Below are 21,079 nucleotides of genomic sequence, written 5' to 3' on the forward strand. Positions count from 1 at the left end.
GGGAGAGAGTAGGAGGAGGAGGGGGGATAGGGAGAGAGTAGGAGGAGAGAGAGGAGGGGGGGTAGGAGGAGAGAGTAGGCTATCCCTTTTTAAGGCATTTGTAAAAAATAAGAAATTTCTCCCTACTCCCACCCTATCCTCCTCCTCTTCTCCTACTCCCCTCTCCCTCTCTCTACCTACTCTCTCCCTCTCTCTCCTCCTACTCTCTCCTCCTACTCTCTCCCTATCCCCCCTCCTCCTCCTACTCTCTCCTCCTACTCTCTCCTCCTACTCCCCTCTCCTCCTCCTCCTACCTACTCTCTCCCTATCCCCCCTCCTCCTACTCTCTCCTCCTACTCCCCTCTCCTCCTCCTACCTACTCTCTCCCTATCCCCCCTCCTCCTACTCTCTTCCTACCCCCCCTCCTCCTACTCTCTCCCTATCCCCCCTCCTCCTACTCTCTCCTACTCTCTCCCTATCCCCTCCTCCTCCTACTCTCTCCCTATCCCCCCTCCTCCTACTCTCTCCTCCTCCTCCTCCTCCTACTCTCTCCCTATCCCCCCTCCTCCTACTCTCTCCCTATCCCCCCTCCTCCTCCTACGCTCTCCCTATCCCCCCTCCTCCTGCTACGCTCTCCCTATCCTCCTCCTACCTCTATCCTATTCTATCTCTTCCTAATCTCACTTTTTCTATTTCCTATCTATCCTACTCTATTCTATCCTACCTATCCCTTCTATTCTCTCTCTTCCTAATCTCACTCTCTCTATTTCCTATCCCTTCTAGCTATCTATCCTATTTTCTCTCTTCCTATTCTATTCTATCTATCTATCTATCTATCCTACTCCCCCTATTGAGGTTGGACTTTATGTTCAAGGTACTATATCTGAGGTGGATTTGAACCAGCCGCTCCTGGACTGGCCGACTTTTCAGTCGCAGACAAACCCACTTCGCCACCGAGCACCCTTCGTATCCAGGTCTTCTCTCCTGGCGTTTTTGAGTCTTCACTTTGGGTTTTGGACTTAATAAATTCACCACGTCTGATAAGAAGTCGTCCGGTGCTGAGTTTGAACCGGCGTCTCCCCGACTACGCCGCCGCACACTTATCCTCCTCGCCACCGACCGTCCTTCACATCCAACTGGTCTCGTAGCTATTCTCTCTTCTCTCCATCTGTGGGACTTGATAAATTCACGTGGTGTCGTAAGAGTCAAGTCTCCAGTGTAACTTCTATCCGTCCGGTGCAGGGTTTGAACCGGCGTCTCCCCGACTACTAGACTCCGCAGCCGCACACTTATCCTCCACGGCACCGACCGTCCTTTGCGTTCAGCTGCTCTCGTAGGAGTTCTCTCTTCTCTCCGTCTGTGGGACTTGATAAATTCACTGAGTGCGGTAAGAGTGAACTCTTTGACCTCCAATGTTGCTTCTTTCCGTCCGGTGCCGAGTTTGAACCGGCGTCTCCAAGACTATTTGACTCTCCAGCCGCACGCTTCACCTCCACCCCACCGAGCCGAGCCTGTGACACTGAGCTGCTCTCGGACTTAATTCTCTGAGTCTCATAAGATTTGAAACTGAAACAAGTTCAGATTAGTAGTAGAGTATAAAAACTGCATAACATTGTATGGCATCAAATTTGAAAAACGACAGTAGTCTTACTGTCTGGTGGTGCTTTGCTTGGGTCCTGTTGGGGTTCACTTTTCCTTCTTTTTGCCATAACCCCTTGCACTCTACCACATTCACAGTGTACGCCATCACATTGTGACCTCTCCTGGGCCTCAGTCCTTTGCTTGAACCAGCATTTCCCGCAACACTCGACCCATCAGCCGCATACTGAGCCTCCACTCCAGCGAGTCTCCCACACACTCTACGCTCTTTCTGATGGACTTCATCAGGCGAGTGGAATGAGGTAAAAGTCAAATCTTCCAACTCAGGTCTCCCTGTCACTTCTGTCGGTGGCGTAATGGCTGAGTCTGTAGCTGGAGAGTTCAAATCAGATTGGGAGACGCTGGTTCAAATCCAGCGCCGGGCGGGTTCTCCTTCGAACGGACGCATGATGAATTCCACGAGTCTCATACAACTTGCACCTGCGACGTCCAATCACAGTGAGTCTCCTGCTGCTTATAATCTCTGTCATTGGAGCTCGGCTGTTGGATCATGTGACTTTCTGTGAATGTAATTCATAATCTCCTGCAGCTCAGACACTGTCATAGTAACAATAATCGTACATACATTTTTAATTACTGGACCCCCACTGATCAGAAAGGAACCATCAGTGGTTTATAGCAATACATGCTCCTGATTCTGCAGAACAAAGCACTTTAACAATGTAAGATATGTATTATAAACTCCTTGAAAACTACACGTTACACATGTTGATAAATTCATATTTCTGACCTTCCTGTCAGAGCATCTTCACAACTGAAGGAAACCAGACCAACTGCTCGTCCTTCTCCACACAGAACCTGGGGCTCTTCAGTGACCTGCTGGTTGGTTGGTTCCACTCCGGGTTCTTTAAACGTCGTGGAGAACACAGCGACTCTCGGGAACCTTTAACATAACTGCAGCATCGTTTGATAAACTATTCATACGTGTTATGAAATGACACAATGACAACATTGATTTAGTGAAATGAAATGACGTCACTTTAGTGGAATGTCTCAACAGGAGTAACAAATACATTCCGTACATGTTTATATAAGGGACAATCTACAGTCGACTTACACGGTCTCACAGTTCATCTCTACTGCTTCCTCTCAGCTTTATTAGAGTTACAAGAATAAGCACAAACACGTCCCACATCATGTCTTCCTGTTGGAGTGCAGGTCTTTGTCAAGGTGAAGAACCTCAATGGAAGAGAGACGACTTATTGAGATGTACATATATTTTGCAGTGAAGTATTCTCTTCTTCAGCTGTGTGCGTTCCCGTGACAACTCCTCGTCGGGGATCCACATAAACGCCTGATGATCATAAAGAACCAGTCCCGTCAGGCCATCAGGTGAAGGTCCAGGCAGGTCGACATCACCGAGACCAATCATCCACTTCAACAGTTTCATCGATAGAAGACCGAAAATACAAGTTATTGAGGAGGAAAAATGATGTTACAATGTAGTAACCATTATTAAATAGGTTATACGATATGAATGTTTATCAAAACCATTAATATCCTTACATCCAGTGTGTTACTGTAATTAACTGTAGCTCAACCACACTATGGATTTAAGTTCTGTGATTCAATTCTTTGGAGATTTTTTTTTTCTGGTTTGATCGAACTCACTAAATCTGTGTCAGTGTGATGGTTTAACTGCAGGAGAAGCCTCCAGTCCAGGAACTCCGACAACACACCAAAAGATAAACGAACCAACCGACCATCCAACAGACAAACGAACCAACCGACCATCCAACAGACAAACGAACCAACCGACCATCCAACAGACAAACGAACCAACCGACCATCCAACAGACCGACAGATAAACGAACCGACCGACCATCCAACAGACCGACAGATAAACGAACCAACCGACCATCCAACAGACAAACGAACCAACCGACCATCCAACAGACCGACAGATAAACGAACCGACCGACCATCCAACAGACCGACAGATAAACGAACCGACCGACCATTCAACAGACTGACAGATAAACGAACCGACCGACCATTCAACAGACTGACAGATAAACGAACCGACCGACGGATAAACAAACCAACCGACCATCCAACAGACCGACAGATAAACGAACCGACCATCCAACAGACCGACGGATAAACTGACCGACGGATAAACAAACCAACCGACCATCCAACTGACCGACGGATAAACAAACCAACCGACCATCCAACAGACCGACAGATAAACGGACCAACCCACCATCCCACAGATAAACGGACAGAGCGACAGACCAATGGAAACAGAGCGACAGACCAATGGAAACAAACCGACAGACCAACACACCGACTGACAAAAACAATAACAGACCATTTCTGTTCATTGTAGTTTAAATGTTCTATGTTAAAAACGATATTTTCCTAAGAAGCTACTTTCCCCCATTTGTCCATACAACACACTGGATGTTAGGATATCATCATTCATGTCTTACAAACTATAGATCGAGCCTCCTAAAGTTCACCACATTGATGGATTTAACTTTGTCAAAGAGTTAAGATTATTATTTTTTTTTCCCATTTCAATGTATTGTTTGGTATCATTCATCTAGATCCATGAATTATTCTGTGAGTCGTCAACATGTTAAAAACGAAACTACCGATCCCCGGCTCCGCCCCTTTGTCCAGATCCTCCTTCAGGAGCTTTTCATCCTGCTGACAGACAAAGACAAATCTGTATTGCGATTTCCATACAAACTGTCTGTTTATGATTAAATACTTTGCCTTAATATTTCTTGCAGTGAAGTATTCTCTTCTTGAGCTGTGACTGGTTCTCAGCAGGGATCCACATCAACACCTGACGATCACAGAGACAAATGGGATTCCTTTAGCTCTATGATGTCAGATTACAGAATGATCACAGACAGGAAGCATGTCTCCAGGCCCCGGCAAAGGTCCAGGTGAGCCAGTGTCACATCCACTTCAGTTTCATAGGAAGAGAAAAAGACGAGTTATTGAGAAGTAACAGATCAAAATTCTTATCAATTCCCTGCTGTGTTAAAATGTAGTAACCATCTCCCCAGTAGGTAAACATATATAATGCACAGTAACTTGATGTCTAACATGTGGGAGGTGATGTAGTGAGACTCTGCAGCCACCACAAGCCATCCCTGGCTCCGCCCCTTTGTCCAGATCCTCTCTTGCTCCATGTTCTGGAAATCTGTTCAGGAGCTTTTCATCCTGCTGACAGCCAGAGACAAATATTTAACACCATAACTCTGTATGTGATTTTTGTACAAACTGTGTTTATGATTAAATTCTTTACAGTAAAGTGTTCTCAGCAGGGATCCACATCAACACCTGATGATCACAGAGACAAATGGGATTCCTTTAGCGAAAGATTGATGTCACTTCCTCTGTGCTCATTCTGTAATCTAACCAGAGAGTAAAGTACAGACAGAAGGCAGGGGACCGTCCGTGTCACGTCGTCCACACAGTTCAACATTTACCTCGAAGGAAGAGAGAAGAACGAGTTATTGACACGCACAGGTAGAGCAGTAACTAATAAAAATGTAGGTAACAGAGGTCAACCTTTCCTTCAGTCGCACTGTAATCTCATTTTGTTATGGGTCAGATTGTGGATGTAATTTATGTTCAGTGATTTAATTCTTTGGAGATTTTTTGTTCTGTTTGATCCAACTCACTTAAAATCAATAAATCTGTGTCAGTGTGATGGTTTAACTGCAGGAGGAAAAACCTCCAGTCCAGAAACTACCGGAACTCCGACAAGACCGATCAACAAAACAGACCAACCAAGCAACCGACGGATCAACAGACGTATCGACCGACAGACCGACCGACCAACGTATCGACCAACTGACCGACAGATAAACGTATCAACCAACAGATCAACGTATCAACCAACAGATCAACGTATCAACCAACAGATCAACGTATCAACCAACAGATCAACCGACAGATAAACGTATAAACCAACAGATCAACCGACAGATAAACGTATCAACCAACAGATCAACCAACAGATCAACTGACCGACAGATAAACGTATCAACCAACAGACCGACCGATAAACGTATCGACCAACAGACCGACGGATCAACTGACCGACAGATAAAGACTCACCCACCTACAGACCAACCAACACACCGACTGTTTGTTTTTATGTTAAGAATGATATTTTCTTAAGGAGCTCCTTTTTTGTCCATACAACACGCTGGATGTTAGGATATTAACGGTGGTAATCATCATTCATATCTTTACCAACTATAGATCGAGCCTCCTAAAGTTCACCACATTGATGGATTTAACTTTGAAATGAACAAAAATATTTTTACCAAATTCTTTGACCATGTTTTATTGTTTGGTCTCATTCATCTAGATCCATGAATTATTCTGTGAATCATCATGTTAAAAAAATGTTAAAGAAAGAAACTTAACATCCCTGGCTCCGCCCCTTTCTCCAGATCCTCTTGATCAGGAGCTTTTCATCCTGCTGACAGACAAAGACAAATATTTAACACCATAACTGTATTGTGATTTTCATACAAACTGTCTGTTTATGATTAAATTCTTCCTTAATATTTCTTGCAGTGACGTATTCTCTTCTTGAGCTGTGACAGGTTCTCAGCAGGGATCCACATCAACACCTGATGATCACAGAGACAAATGCGATTCGTTTAGATCGATGATGTCACTTCCTCTCTACTTTACTCTAGTCAGATTACAGAATGAGCACAGACAGGAAGCAGGCAGGGGACCGTCCATCAAGACGTCCAGGTGAAGATCCAGGCAGTCGCCAAGTCCGTGTCACGTCGTCCATCCACTTCCACCTCGATGGAAGAGAGAAGGACAAGTTATTGAGATGCACAGGTAGAAAAGTAACAAATAAAAATGTCCTCCAGTAGGTAACATGTACAGAGAAGGTCAACCTTTCCTTCAGTCCCATTAATTTATGTTCTATGCAACACGATCGTCTCCACTGGATTAGAAAGACTCTAGATGATTCAACAGTCCAGTGACGTGTCTGTCTTCAATGTGCTTTACAAAGACCGGAGAGCTTCAGACCAACTCCTCAGTGCCCTCTGGTGGACACTACCCGTCAAGTTAAAAATGAGGACAGCTGTTTGTCAGCAGGATTTTAATGACCATGATTCTGTATTATGATTTTCATTTTATATACATTTCATTAATATTTTATATATATTTATATAAGGGCAGCAGAGAGGCTGATGTCCGACCGACCGACAAACCAACCAACCAACCGACCGACCAACAGACAAACAAACCGACCGACCAACCGACCAACAAACCAACCGACCAACAAACCAACCGACCAACAAACAAACCAACCAACCGACCAACAAACAAACCGACCGACAAACCAACCAACCAACTAAGCGACCTCGGACCAACAGACAAACAAACCGACCGACAAACAAACAAACCGACCAACTAACCGACCGACCAACTAACCGACCGACCAACTAACCGACCGACCAACTAACCGACCGACCAACTAACCGACCGACCAACAAACCGACCGACCAACAAACCGACCGACCAACAAACCGACCGACCAACAAACCGACCGACAAACAAACCGACCAACAAACAAACCGACCAACAAACAAACCGACCGACCAACTAACCGACCAACAGACAGACAGACAGACCGACCAACCAACAGACAGACAGACCGACCAACCAACAGACAGACAGACCGACCAACCAACCGAAACACCGACATCTTTAATAATCAGCAGCAGTAGTAAGAAGACGTCTCCAGCAGTGGACAGTTGCCTCTCTGCTGCCCTCATGAAGATTAACTTCATTTCTGTGAACACTAAACATATGATAGTGGAAATTAAATGAAGATCCTACGACAGAATTATGGTCTTAAAATGAGGGGAAATCATCGGATTTATTGCAATGGCCCCAGGAAGTAAAATGTTCATAATTATATACAAATTGCTACTTTTAAATTTAAGAAATCAAGTTCACGCTTCATTGTTTTTATGTCAATCATCATGTGAATCTTTTTTTTTTAATAACACATCGTTTAAGATCCAAACTTCACCTGAATATCTCTGGCGGTGAAGTTTTGCCTCTGCGCTCTTCAGCTGTGCGCGTCCCCGCGAGGCTCCTCGTCAGGACCACGTGGTTCACCTGCTCATCTCAAATGTTTGTTCGTGGCGTCGTCAGACTTTTAACCAACGTCGATTCCAGTTCACACAAACACAAACACAAACGACAAAGTTACTGTTCGACCCCGACCAGTTGGCTCGGAGTCGTAAAGTACCTGGAGCCGCAGGTGAGTTCGACGTCACACAAACGGATCCAACGTTCGTTGTAACTCACAACTCGTCCCGTCGCCAGGTTCACAACTGGTTCACGACTCGTCCCGTCGCCAGGTTCACGACTGGTTCACGACTCGTCCCGTCGCCAGGTTCACGACTGGTTCACGACTCGTCCCGTCGCCAGGTTCACGACTGGTTCACGACTCGTCCCGTCGCCAGGTTCACGACTGGTTCACGACTCGTCCCGTCGCCAGGTTCACGACTGGTTCACGACTCGTCCCGTCGCCAGGTTCACGACTGGTTCACGACTCGTCCCGTCGTCAGGTTCACGACTGGTTCACGACTCGTCCCGTCGCCAGGTTCACGACTGGTTCACGACTCGTCCCGTCGCCAGGTTCACGACTGGTTCACGACTCGTCCCGTCGCCAGGTTCACAACTGGTTCACGACTCGTCCCGTCGCCAGGTTCACGACTGGTTCACGACTCGTCCCGTCGTCAGGTTCACAACTGGTTCACGACTCGTCCCGTCGCCAGGTTCAGACACCGTGATCTTGTTTCGTCGCTCGCGCCGGGTCACTGACGTCTCTTTATCAGTGCGCAGGGTGACAGCTGATTGGCTGCCCGAGTCTGCCCAGGTGGAACCAACTCTAATCAGCAGCCACAAGCTGCCAATCAATTAAAGGCGGATTCCACCACTTTGTCCCGTTAAAGGATGACGTCATCGTCACAGGGAGGAAACAACTACTGGATTCACTGATTGAGAGAAAAAACAGCAACTAGATATTAAATAAGTACAAGTAAATGCACAGCAAAACACAGAAAGACGATAAAGATTAATATTCGTTGCAACACTGATCATCTCAAGCTCAAGAGTTGGGTCTCATGCATGTGAATGTTTTCCAATCCACAGGTACAATGTACAATGTGTATCCTTTATTTGATGGTTTCACATGATAATCTATTGAAAACATAGAGATACACACACCCTACCCCCACTCCCTCCCTGTCTGCCACCCTCTCTGCCTACTATCCTCACCCTCCTCTCTCTGCGTCTTCCGCTACCTGCCCCCTTCCTTTCAATCTATCTATTCCTTGCACCTACTCTCCTCATTTCAGGTTGGACTTTATGTTCAAGGTACTTTATCTGAGGTGGATTTGAACCAGCCGCTCCTGGACTGGCCGACTCTTCAGTCGCAGACAAACCACCGAGCACCCTTCGTATCCAGGTCTTCTCTCCTGGCGTTTTTGAGTCTTCACTTTGGGTTTTGGACTTAATAAATTCACCACGTCTGATAAGAAGTTGTCCGGTGCTGAGTTTGAACCGGCGTCTCCCGCCTACTTGACTCTCAAGCCTCTTGTCACTTATCCTCGACCCCACCGACCGTCCTTCACATCCAACTGGTCTCGTAGTATTTAACTCGGTCTGTTGCAATTGATAAATTGATGAGTGTCGTTAGAGTCAAGTATTTCACCTCAGATCTCCCAATGTAACTTCTCTCTGTCCAGTGAGGGGTTCGACGCCGTGTGTCCCGGACTGGTTGACTCTCCAGCCGCAGACTTAACCTCCACTCAACCGAGTCTTCGTCACACTGAGATGCTCTCGTAGCTCTTCACTCGGTCTAATGAGTCAAAACGGTATTGCATGGCATAAAATGTGAAAAAAACGGCAATGCCACCATCAACAGACGACACCAGTCAATTATTTACTTCACTTACTTTTTTAATCTCCAAAAGGTTGCACTGACTTTGTCTTTGTTACACACTTCACACGATAACACAATAAAACACCTCGCGACGTACACGGTCGTGCAACATCGAGTCTGGTTTCCACCGTCTCCACACAGGCTGTTCAGATTCACTGATATCGTCTATGGAAAACTGTTGCACAAACATGGAGTGTTTAGTATATTTCAGTTTTTCAGCTCCTTGGAAGATTTTCAGTCTAAAAATTTAATTTTCACTGCTTGAAAAAGGAAAAAGGACAAAATATTACACAAAGAAATTGAATATTTCTATATTTAAAAAGAAATGATTGGTGAAAAGATCATTAAACATCAGCAACTAGCTTTTTTTTAATCTTAAATGGCTTCCACACATGTCCCAAACACAAAGATTGTGTTGTGTTGTATTTTTTTGCACAACAAATGCAAATCAAATCAAAAGTGATACACAAACATTTCACCCAGATATCCACTGAACACAGGCTGTACATGACATCTTTCTTTTTTTATGTGTAAACGATTCATTAAGAGTCTGTAATAACACTGGAGTTAATTTCTATAACTTTGGCTTAAAAGTTACAATAACTTAAAAAAAAAATCCTGTCCCGATTGGTGTCAAATCTGAAAGGCAAAGACAAATCTGAAAGGCAAAGACAGTGGCAGTGGAGCGACACAATCACGTGATGATATCGGTGTTAGAGTAAATGGGAGGTTTTCAAGCTGCTGTGGGAGGAATTGCACAACCACTTACATGTATCACTCTTTTGTTTGGTTAGATATTAAACATTTCATCATCACACACATTTGTCCGTATACGTTGACATAAATAAAAAGATTTTGTCATTAAATCAACAAACTCTTGAAACCACTCGAAATCTTATAACACACGCGCGCACATGTACAGTAAAACGTATTTTTTCTCCCCATCGAGTTGAGTTTGCTTCGTAAAGTGCAAGGCAAGATACAGTAAACTTTGAAATGTACGACATACGACGACTTTGCATCTGAAGCGCAAACAGCTCAAACACACACTCGCGCGTCTCATTGTCCAACACACTCAAGGACAAACTTGGCACGACACCACTAAAGCCTCGGAGGGGTGGAGCTGTGTAGCCGGCACATTATGGATATACAGTAGCACAATCCTACCAGAACATCTAACGACGCCTCGCGGGTGAAGCTCGATGAACGTGGGCAACAGCTGAGAACAGACAAGCGACCCAGAAGAACAGAAACTTATCCTCCACAAGTTCAATCTCTGAAATCAAAAGTATCTCCATCAGACCTGAGTCAAAGTGCGTTTCTGACCATGACAATTTTTTTTTTGTAGTTTTCAAGGTGGTGAAGTTGCACAGTGTCAATTTAATTTAACAATTAACTACGCTTCAATTTCACTCAAGTCTAATCTCTATAATAATTCACATTTTTGCTGTAATCCCTAGATCACCTTTAGCTTCATGAGCGGCATAGCTTAGTTTAGCTTAGCAAGGGACACAGCGGGACAAAGGTTCCTTCAACCAAAAGTCTTATTTACCGTGTGAACAGTAAAAGAAAATGTGGTTTAAGGAGAAGAAGGAAGCTTCTTCATAATATTCCTGTTTCTTTTTGCTAAACTAATCACATCTGGGAGTTTTTTTTTACTGAAAGCACGAATACAGCAAAAATGTGAATTACGAAAAAGATATGGGTGTTATTCCTCTAAGGACCGTTTCTGTACAACGTCGGCAGAATCCGTCTGTAGAACACTTGTGAACGTCAGAATTTCAGCCACGTCCAAACAGCAGCGCGTGTTAAGTGTTCGACAGGCGTTCACTTGTATCTCTCTGTTAAATCAAACGGACTCAAACTCACTGTTCGGAGGCGACGGGAGGTTTACTCTTCATGCAGAAACACGACAGCATCAACCGGCTGCGACTACACGCACAGCGGCCGAAGAGTTGGTCACGAGGGGGGAAGCAGCAAAGCCTGACAGCTTCACAGATATTTGGGAAAATAAGATATACAAAAAATATATATATTTATATATATTTGTAATAACAGTAATGATAATAATAGCTTTAAACCACAGACGAGGCCAAACAAAAAAATCAAATGTCCACTGACTCTTATGTTACATATTACAATCAAGAGTTTGGCAAAGTAAAGAGCTGAGCGATGCGTCCTCCTCCTGTAAACACCATCACTGTAATCTACTGTAAACTACTGAAAACATCAAAGTCATCCAGCGATGTACCGAACGTCACAGATCTTTTCTCCCGGTGAGACGACTGCATAGCCTTCGGACCGCACGAGTCAAGAACCACTGTAGGACCACGACAATAGAACCTTTGTGAAATCATAAGATGAATCATCATTTGACGTTATCATTATTTTCAGGTTAATACGAGTCCACACAAGTACACTCCTAGGTATGTATATATATATTTTTTTTTGTTTGTTAAACATTTAAGATCTTTTTTAGTTTGTTCATTTTGTTGCCGTTGGGAGTTCTCATGGCAGTGGCAACAAGAAATAAATATTCTTAGAAAGTCCGAAAAAGGATTTCCGTAAGTTCAGAAAACAAAATAATTAAAAGTCAGAGGGAAAATAATTATTTTAAAGATTGCAATGACAGATCCAAAACAAGATGGCTGCCCTCGACATGCAAAGGAAAGCAGCACGTAAACATTGTGTTTGAGGGGCGGAGTTCTGTCGCTCCCCTCGTCCTGTTGGGTTTTGCCGTCAGCCATTCCCCAGCTCAACAGAACCAAAAGCCAAATGCTGATGGTGAAGCAAAGCAAAGCCCCGTTCAAAAAATATTCAACAACGGGAAAAAAAAATTAAATAAATCCTCCCTGTTTTCAGAAAAAAGGACAAAGAAGTAAAACTGGCAGGAAATAGTTGGGATGATTCCTTTTCTCCCTCTGGGCCTCGGGGTGGGAGGAGAACTAGGGACCCCCGGTGGTCAGGGTAAAGCATGAAGGACCTTCAGTTGCCTGAGAAATCTGCATCGTTGACTCCGCCGCCTCTGATTTCCCAAGTTCCTGTCGGACAGAAGGAAAAATAAATAAATAATCAAAACTACAAATTGTGCATTTACTTTTCTTTGCCAACAAAAAATCGATAAATATCAAATTCATTCATGATTAATGGAAACTGCTGGCTGCCATTATTTAGTGCTTTGACAGAGTTCCCATTATAGATTATACTGTCAGAAACAGCAACAGGTTTGGCCAATTTAGGCAAACAACAAAAATTTGATCCATACCAGATTAGGCGTTACATACAGAAGCAGGTACAGATCAATCAATAAATGCGGAACAGTGCTGAAGCGATTAACAACACAACAAGGTTGTTTTGACCGCTCACGTGATTACAGCATTATTCTCTATATAACCAATATCAGTCAGACACCTGGATCGAATGCGATCCCGATCCAGCAAATGGGATCAGGACATCTCTAAACTTAAAGTCTCTGGACAAAGAGGCTTGATCGCACAGAGCAATCAACTGAAATGAATAATATCACAACACGCTTCAACTGTACGGAGCAGACTGAAGAATCGGATCGGTTCTGAGCTCTCTAGCTACCTGATCTTTCACCTGAGAGTGAGCTGTTGGACTTCTGCTTGTGGAGCTTCTCTCTGTCCTTCTTCACCTTGGGAATGATCTTCAGCTTCATGCTGCTGCTCTTACTGCTGCACCTCACAGAGTCCTGGGGAAAGAGCAGAGACATTCCCACGTTGAGACCCCGTACTGCCGCCAGATAAGGACTCAGGTACATGTACATGCAGTTTCCATGGTCACCTCCTCTGAGCACTGCATGAGTGGACAGATCCAGTGGATGTCGTCCAGCTTGTGGAGCTCGGCACTGAGGCTGTTCAGGGTCGACCGGAGCTCCTCTTCCTCCGGAGACTCCGACTGAGGAGGAGAAAAGGGGGTTCACGAGCTCAAATAAGTAATGGGATCATGCAGATACATTAAAAAAACAACAAGCATCTGCTCTGTTTTGCTTACATCTGTAGATGACACGTCGATTTTGACACCTCGTGTGTGTCGCACAAATTCATAGAGCAGTAAACATCTGTCAACAGTTGGGGCATATTGCGCAAGTAATTTGCATATCGTGCTAATAAATTCCGTTTTGCTCGTGTATTAATCTGTGACTAATCATTTCATCACTCTCACTGTGAGTACGTTCAGGGCAACTGTATCACGACCCGAGGTTTCATCATTTCAGAGTTTGAGAATTACAGAAGATAAAAAATCAGTTAAATGTTTACTTCAATTAATAAATAAAAGTGTGATGGAATTCAAACACGTGTACACTACACCAGGGGTTCTCAACCTTTTCTATTTCAAGGCCGACCCTGAGGGTCGTAAATTGATGACGACGTTTGATGAGGAATTCTTTTTTTAAAGATATATTTTCATGTGGCGCCGGCGCTACCAAATAATCTAATGGAATTAATAATTCATTATTTTTGATAATCGTTTATAAACTTTATATCATTTGAGCCACCAATTACCATCATGTTATTAGATCAATCAACTTCATTGGGGAATTTATTTTCTTTTTAAGTGAACTTCAAGCTGAAAACATTTTGCGGCCCGCTAGAGGTCACTCACAGCCCATGTGCCAGTGGTCGAGAACCCCCGCACTACACAACACAAACATTTTAAAAAACTGAGGAAGATAAATATTGTTGCATGCAGCAGTGTCATCATATTTGCTGCACAAAGTGAGAACATGAGGCCGGAAGAGCGAAACACAAGAAACCACCAGACAGAAGAAGGAGATGAAAGATGAGTTTGTACCAGTAGTTTTCCATCGAGCAGCATCCTTGTCTCGGCCTGGAGAACTTTACTGCTGTTGACGATTTCCACCGCTGTGCTGCGACTCAGACACTGAGGAAGCACAAAGTCACAACTTCTTTTAAATCAAGAAAGCCTAAAATGTGCAATAAAAACGCCTAAAGCTACAGACTCTACTATAAATAAATATTTGATGTATTTTTCTATTCATTTATTGCAGTGAATTTTTTGGTCAGTTTCAATGTCTCCGTGTCAATGTCAATTTATCATTAAAGACAGTTAAATGTCGTATTTGTGAGAACGTTCAAGCTTTGTTACATTATTTTTATTTCTTTGAAATGCAGAATCCGTCTATGAGTGAATCTACAATATTGATAATGTTCAATATAAAGTTACGAAATGACGTGGAATGAATAATCATACACAGACAAAAAATATTCCACCATGAAACTGAAATATAACTTAACATTTTTCCAAAATCCGTTTGGATGTCACAATATAATTTTTCTGAATTATTATGTATCTTACGATGCAATATTTTTGTAAATAATACCTGCAAAATAATTATAATCTGTAATTTCTGTAATCTGAAATAAAACCAATAATAAGAATTGGGTGCATTTTTCTTAATATGAATAATGTAACAGAGTGAATCTACAGTATTTATAATGTTCAATATAAAATTAAGATATAAAGACCTGGAATGAATAATCATAGACAAAAAAAATATGCAACCATGAAACTCCAATACAACTTTTAAAGAAGTCATTTTTGATGTCACACTATAATTTTTTCCCGAATTATTTTTTATCTTGCGATGCACTATTTTTGTAAATAATACCGGCAAAAAATTAATCTGTAAACTGTCACTAGCTCTGAAGCCAAAAATAACGATTTGATACTTAAACATTTGTCCTCAATTTGTCTTATTTGATCAAATGTCATAATTTATTCAGAAATTTAAATGTATTACACTTTGAACACACTGAGTCTCCGTACAGTCAGAAAGGAAAACCTGAAAGTCTTACCTCCGGGCTCGACAGTTTGGCCTCAGTGAGCACGAGGGCGGTTGCGTTGACGGCGTGGGCCAACTCCTGCTCCACCAGCTTGTGGGTCTTGGCCGCCTCTCGAATCCTACAGGGGACGAGGGAGGAAATCAGACTTCAAAGATATTTCAATATTTTGGCGAATTGGAAAAAGGACAAAGTTAAGATGGTTATTCCCACCACAATAACTTAAGAACCACCATGTGCTCTCGACTTCTCCATCTCACATCAGATCTCTTTCCATTTTATCCCCCCCTGAGCACAAGAAAACTAATTTTCCCACCTTTGGAGAGAAGTAGGGAAATTAAGATATTTATTTAGTTTTGCAGACAAACGGAGGCGAGCCGAGGGACACGGATGGTTTCCCGGGCGGAAAAAAGAGAAATGAAACGACGAGAATTCACTGTGAGCTAATTGCAGTGGGATGAAGCTAATCCCAAAATGTGGAGCAAAGAAATTAAATCCCTCCAGACGACTTTACCATCTTAACAAACAGGAAGCTTGTTTTTATGTACTTACGTGTCTACTGTTTAAAGCTACAAAAAATACACTGCAGTAAATGACTGTAGTACCACAAATGCACAAAGCTTAGCGTGCATTTCCACAGATACGGTCTTAAGTCCATCCGATATGGAATTTTTTTCAGGGCTGATGCCGATATCGGGGTTCCTAAACATTTTTCATTTAAAAATTCCATACCTTTTCCACAAATTTCCCGACCATATTCGACATTTGAGTACAAAGAGCTAGATGTTATACAAGTAAATGTCAGTAAATTTAAATTAATAATTTTAAATCCAACTGTTAACATATTACATTCTGATGTAATTCTATAATACTTCAAACACAGAAAGCCATGCTTTCTCCAGAAATTTGATTGTGATGTTTCATGCGCAGATTGATATTGAAATGTTGATGCTTCCAATTGCAACATTACCTGTTTTGGGACTGATTCTCATATTAAAAGATTGATATTCAAACTCAGTAATGTGTATTTTATCATGAACAGTACAAAGTAACTATCCATCACCAGTATATTTGAAATAATGCCCGGTTGATAGGAACTACTTTATCCTTCCGCCTGTCACAGTCATATTTGAACTACGGCTGCGAAGATACAGTCGTGACAGTGGCATTTACAGAAAGTGTGTCGCTATGGCGACGTTTATCACTGACCGTGGGAAAATGATTCACGAGACAAATTTATATTATTTGAAATCTTGGATTCGGTTCTGGGAAATGCAAAACTTTTTCCATACCCCCTTTTCTTTTCCCCCAGACTTATCCAGACCTGGAAATTACCAAAAAAATCCAATCCCATACTTTTCCACATTGCGTATGAACCCTGCGATACTATGGAGTAAATAGTTTCAGATACCGATATGTTGGAAGATAAATATATAAAAAATATACTGTCAATGATTCCAAAGACGCTGTTTTCAAACACTTAAAGTGTTAGTGTGTAATATTTAGAAGAACTTATTCACATAAATTGAATAACTATGTCCATAACTATGTGTTCCGAGGTTCATTTATACCTCGGAGCTCGGACGTCGCGGTGGTGATTTTTTCCCGACCTCCCGAGTCGCAGTGGAAGCGGAACGCAGCACAACACGACGTAGCAAACATGGAGACTCACACGGAGGTTGGGTCCACCTCATGGAACTATATTTAACTCATTCAAACTTGACAAAAAAAACATCAGGTCTTTGTTGCAGGTGATTATACATATATGAACACACAGTTAAGGACAATATATTCAATTTCTGTGAATACGTTCTTCTAAATATTACACACTGTAGCTTTAAAGTTTACAAAGAAGCCAACACAAACACAGACAGTGTTATATCTGTAATCCCTCGCATCGGCCCATTTTTTTTAATGTTCTGTTTCTGTTCTTCTACATACTTGTTGATGAGCGTGTCGGCCACCAGGCCCAGCTGCTGCACCTGAGCGCACTCCTCCTCCGTCAGGTACTCCATGGACTGCTGTGAGTTGAGGCGGGGCCTGCTGGCGCGGTAGCTGTCAATCTTCCTCTTGTCCTCCCACGACTTCAGCGTGCTCTCGAACGCCTGGGAAGACGGAGGATGTACAGTCAGTCGTCGGGGAGGAAATTTACTTCACTTGTTTGTACTTTCTCTCATTCATTACATTTGATCTGATTAGTTTTGGTTTCACGTTTCAATTTAGGGACCCAAAAAGAATTCTATAAAGACATATGTACGTCCTGTCGTCATCACCTCCGTCAAGAAGGGCCTAAAAACCTCTTTTTAGAAAAGCGTTTTCTAAAATGTTGTATTTTTTTGTGCTCCTGTTTTTAATCTTATTTTTTTTACTCTGTAGCACTTTGGGTTTGGACAAATAAAAATGTATTATCACCACCTGCGTCTACCTTTACGTGACATTGTTTTTTTTTTTCTTCTAGACATTAGTGCGTCTGAGGTCGGCGTGTTGTCCATACGACAGATGGAGAAAATTAACAAACTAAATTTTTTTTAAAATTTCGTTTGTCGCTGTAGTTGTTCAAGATCTAGTATGTGGTTGTTTGTCTACTGTAATCTTGTGCTGCGAAACTTGTAAATCCGGGTTATAGTTTCATTATAATCCCGGAACTACCGACCTCAGAGTTGAAAGTTGCAACTGGAACACCCCTCTGCGTATAATGCTGTTTCTTGGTTGTATATTTTTATTTGGTCTGTGTATGATTATTCATTCCAGGTCTTTTTTTAAATTTCATATCTCACATTCTATGAACATTAATGACAAAATGATGTTCAATCACGTGGAGTCTGGAAGGACATCAACAGGAAAAACACTGGGTTAACATTGCAAATTAAAATTTACTGGAGAAGGACAGTAAATAACAAAAAGGAAATAAGGAATGTTAGCATAAACGTGCTAGCAATAGCACGTTAGCGCTAGCGAGCTAGGATTCGCGATTTCGCGCTATTATTAGCGGTTTCGCGCTAGCATTAGCGGTTTAGCATTAGCGATTATCATCATAATTTATGTCGCAGTAAATAAAATAACTCAACAAAGCTGAGCCGGAACATGCAGACATGCCTGTGCCGGTACAGTGTGTCGCTACAGGCTACTTACCGATAAAGTCTAGGGTAACAGAATTCGCATTTCAACCAACAGGTGCTCGACCACTCACACGCTGCCGAGTCACGTGCAACCCGGATAAGAACAACAGAAGACAACGGTATAAAAAGGACCCCAGGGTTCCTCTTAGGTGTCCGGCGGACTGCCTGACCAAATTACCAGAGTACGCCTGTGCGGTGGCGGCACCTATTGGCGAAAATTTATAAAAATGTCATTGAAATGACTTACAGAATCACGACACTAGTTATCTTATCTTTATTTCGAATGATTTAAAAATAAATAAAAGAGTAATAGGAAGAAAATTAATTGAATAACAATAAAAAATTTACAACATAACACCCACTGGACCAGTTTCAAAAAGTCCCTGAGACTTTATCATATGCAAGTGGACAATCCAATAAGAAACTAATGTTCAAATGCATCAACAGAATGTTATCGTTGTTCAAAAGATTATAAAGAATTAAATTAAATATTTTGCGCCCCCCCTCAAAAGTAATTTCTTCTTTGAGTCGTGTTCTATTGTTTTAATGCGTCTCAAATTCCTGAAATTGGTCCCAAAGTCTGAACTATCCAATAAATTGTTTTCACACTGCTAACGAACCGAACCATGGTGCTGTTTGATCCGAACTGAAAAGTCAGAAGTTCCGGCAAGAGAAGATGTGAAAACGTCCTGAAACAAAAACATTGTTGATCTTACAAGAAAAAATAAAATAAAAATCATTTTCAGTTGGAACTTGAGCTGATTCAAGATGGTTCCTCAAGTGTTGCGTGTTTGTGCAGACATAGAACAAATACTCAAGGTAGCGATAAAGAAATCTGGACCGAGATACAAGAGAATAAACTCTTTTATCTGTAAATCTCAGGTAACTGAGGGAAAGAAAGAAACAAAAAATGTTTCATTACACCCACGTATGAATTTAGTTTAACAGCAGCTCACCTGAAACTGTCACCAGCTCAGTGAATAAAAAAGAAATTTTCCTTTTTAAATGGAGAATAAACACCGGAGAGCATCTCTGCTCTCACTTGAGGAAGGGAAACCATGGAAACAAAGTGTCCAAAGGAGAGCTCTCAAAGGTCTGAGCGGTGTGAAGTGAACAAACAGCAAGCAGAAGGAGTCAACAACATGTGCAGAGAGCTGCAGGCGAGAGAGGATGTCAGCTGCAAAATTTATGAAAGGAGAAGTATTTCAAGGAAAAAGTGTATATGCACAAGCAGAATGAGAAACGTATTCATACTGTAAAATAAATCCAACTGTGTAGTTTTTTATTGAGTATATAGCAAAAAGAAAAGTGTGTAAAACGTGATTTTTCTTGTTGAATGTTACCCGGTCTCTGGTGAGCATCTGTGCCCGGTTTTTGTGGACAATCTGGACGATGCCGGGCGGCTGGATCCAGGCCTCTCCGTCCACCTGCACAGGAACCCCCTCCTCCCCCAGGATGGTGATCTTTACCTGACGGCACTGAGACGCAACAGAGCAGAAAAAAACAGCACTCGTCAGAGGAACATCTAACAAAGTCAGCGTCTCTTTCTGAATGATAAAAAAAATATACGAGAGACAGAAGAGCTTGAGATGCTTTTAATAAAACTCGAGTCGTGGAAACCAACTGGGATCATAAAGGTGTGTGTGTTACCTGTGCAATGCGGTGGTGCTGCAGGTTGATGACTCTGGACATGGCCATCTGCATGCTGCCGAACACCGCCACCACCTCCAGCTTCTTGTCGTCGAACGACGGAGCCCCGAAGTTCTGAAAGCACGGAGGAGACGGGAGACAAAGACGGTCGGCCGAGTTACTGATATTGGGGTCGACTCGAATGTGAACGTTTGAGTCGAACACGTGTGTTTCTATATCTGCTCTCACATTATCCTCCTTGGTGCCGCCCCAGAAGTTGATGCCGCCGGCATAGCTGGGGATGTTGAGCACGGCCAGGCCCTGCAGGCTCGGCAGAGGCATGGGAACGCCGTCGCACTGAGAGAGAGGAAAAACAAACAATTCGGGACGTCAGAGGAAAAACAGCTGAGGGCAAATTGCTTCGTGTGTCCTCATATTCTTTGAGAGATGATCGACGTTCTGACCTCCAGCTGGACCCTCTGCTCCAGGTTCTTGTACGTCTTCTGGACCAGCTCTTTGGTTCCCAGAACTCCGTACCACATCATGTTCTTGGTGCGGCTGCTGCAGTGGGGGGAGGAAACCGGTCAACGCCGTTTTTTCGTGGTCTAAACTTTTCATGGATCAGAGAACGATACAAACAAACGAGGCAAAGCAGAGTCTCTGCATTTGTTGACAGAAGACGGACGCGTTTGTGGTGGAAGCATCATCGATAAAGTTACTTTACACAGAAGAATAACAGATAATTAAGGATATATTTGGAATAGAAAAATGTCTCCACACACCTGCATTTTTTCGGATGCTCGTCTCTCTTGTTGTTGAACTCCAGGGAAATCTTGGCGTCCAGGCCGATGCCGAAATAGTTGTTCATCACACACTTCTCCGAACATTGTCTGCGGACGCACAGCAT

General features: G+C 42.8%; 1 protein-coding gene and 1 long non-coding RNA gene across 15 annotated transcripts in view; both read right to left on the reverse strand.

The window, feature by feature from the left end:
* Positions 1 to 2,589: 2,589 nt before the first annotated feature.
* On the reverse strand, positions 2,590 to 8,499 carry LOC118285523. 12 transcript variants are annotated; one of them, XR_007031837.1, is made up of 6 exons: positions 7,958 to 8,499; positions 7,677 to 7,802; positions 6,340 to 6,429; positions 5,038 to 6,246; positions 4,905 to 4,939; positions 2,590 to 4,819 (listed from the first exon to the last, which is right to left on the reverse strand). It is a non-coding gene; the product is annotated as an uncharacterized LOC118285523 (long non-coding RNA). The 12 variants fall into 12 exon arrangements; XR_007031840.1 differs by having other exon boundaries at positions 2,590 to 4,822; XR_007031839.1 differs by having other exon boundaries at positions 2,590 to 4,436; positions 4,703 to 4,819; positions 4,905 to 6,246.
* A 1,099-nt stretch (positions 8,500 to 9,598) lies between these two features.
* si:dkey-172j4.3 (diacylglycerol kinase delta) overlaps positions 9,599 to 21,079 on the reverse strand; it is a 42,353-nt gene continuing 30,872 nt past the window's right edge. For 2 of the 3 annotated variants that reach the window (XM_035605543.2, XM_035605534.2), the window contains 11 exons: positions 20,955 to 21,062; positions 20,637 to 20,733; positions 20,422 to 20,529; positions 20,194 to 20,307; positions 19,887 to 20,021; positions 17,366 to 17,529; positions 15,440 to 15,545; positions 14,415 to 14,504; positions 13,404 to 13,517; positions 13,188 to 13,311; positions 9,599 to 12,640 (listed from right to left, as the gene is read on the reverse strand). In XM_035605543.2, the coding sequence (XP_035461436.1) occupies positions 12,585 to 12,640; positions 13,188 to 13,311; positions 13,404 to 13,517; positions 14,415 to 14,504; positions 15,440 to 15,545; positions 17,366 to 17,529; positions 19,887 to 20,021; positions 20,194 to 20,307; positions 20,422 to 20,529; positions 20,637 to 20,733; positions 20,955 to 21,062 (1,216 nt within the window). In that variant the 3' untranslated portion in view covers positions 9,599 to 12,584. The remainder of the gene's footprint in view (positions 12,641 to 13,187; positions 13,312 to 13,403; positions 13,518 to 14,414; positions 14,505 to 15,439; positions 15,546 to 17,365; positions 17,530 to 19,886; positions 20,022 to 20,193; positions 20,308 to 20,421; positions 20,530 to 20,636; positions 20,734 to 20,954; positions 21,063 to 21,079) is intronic. The other variant, XM_035605516.2, reaches the window with a different exon arrangement.

The sequence above is a fragment of the Scophthalmus maximus genome, chromosome 12 (genome assembly GCF_022379125.1).
Source record: "Scophthalmus maximus strain ysfricsl-2021 chromosome 12, ASM2237912v1, whole genome shotgun sequence".
Lineage (NCBI taxonomy): Eukaryota > Metazoa > Chordata > Actinopteri > Pleuronectiformes > Scophthalmidae > Scophthalmus > Scophthalmus maximus.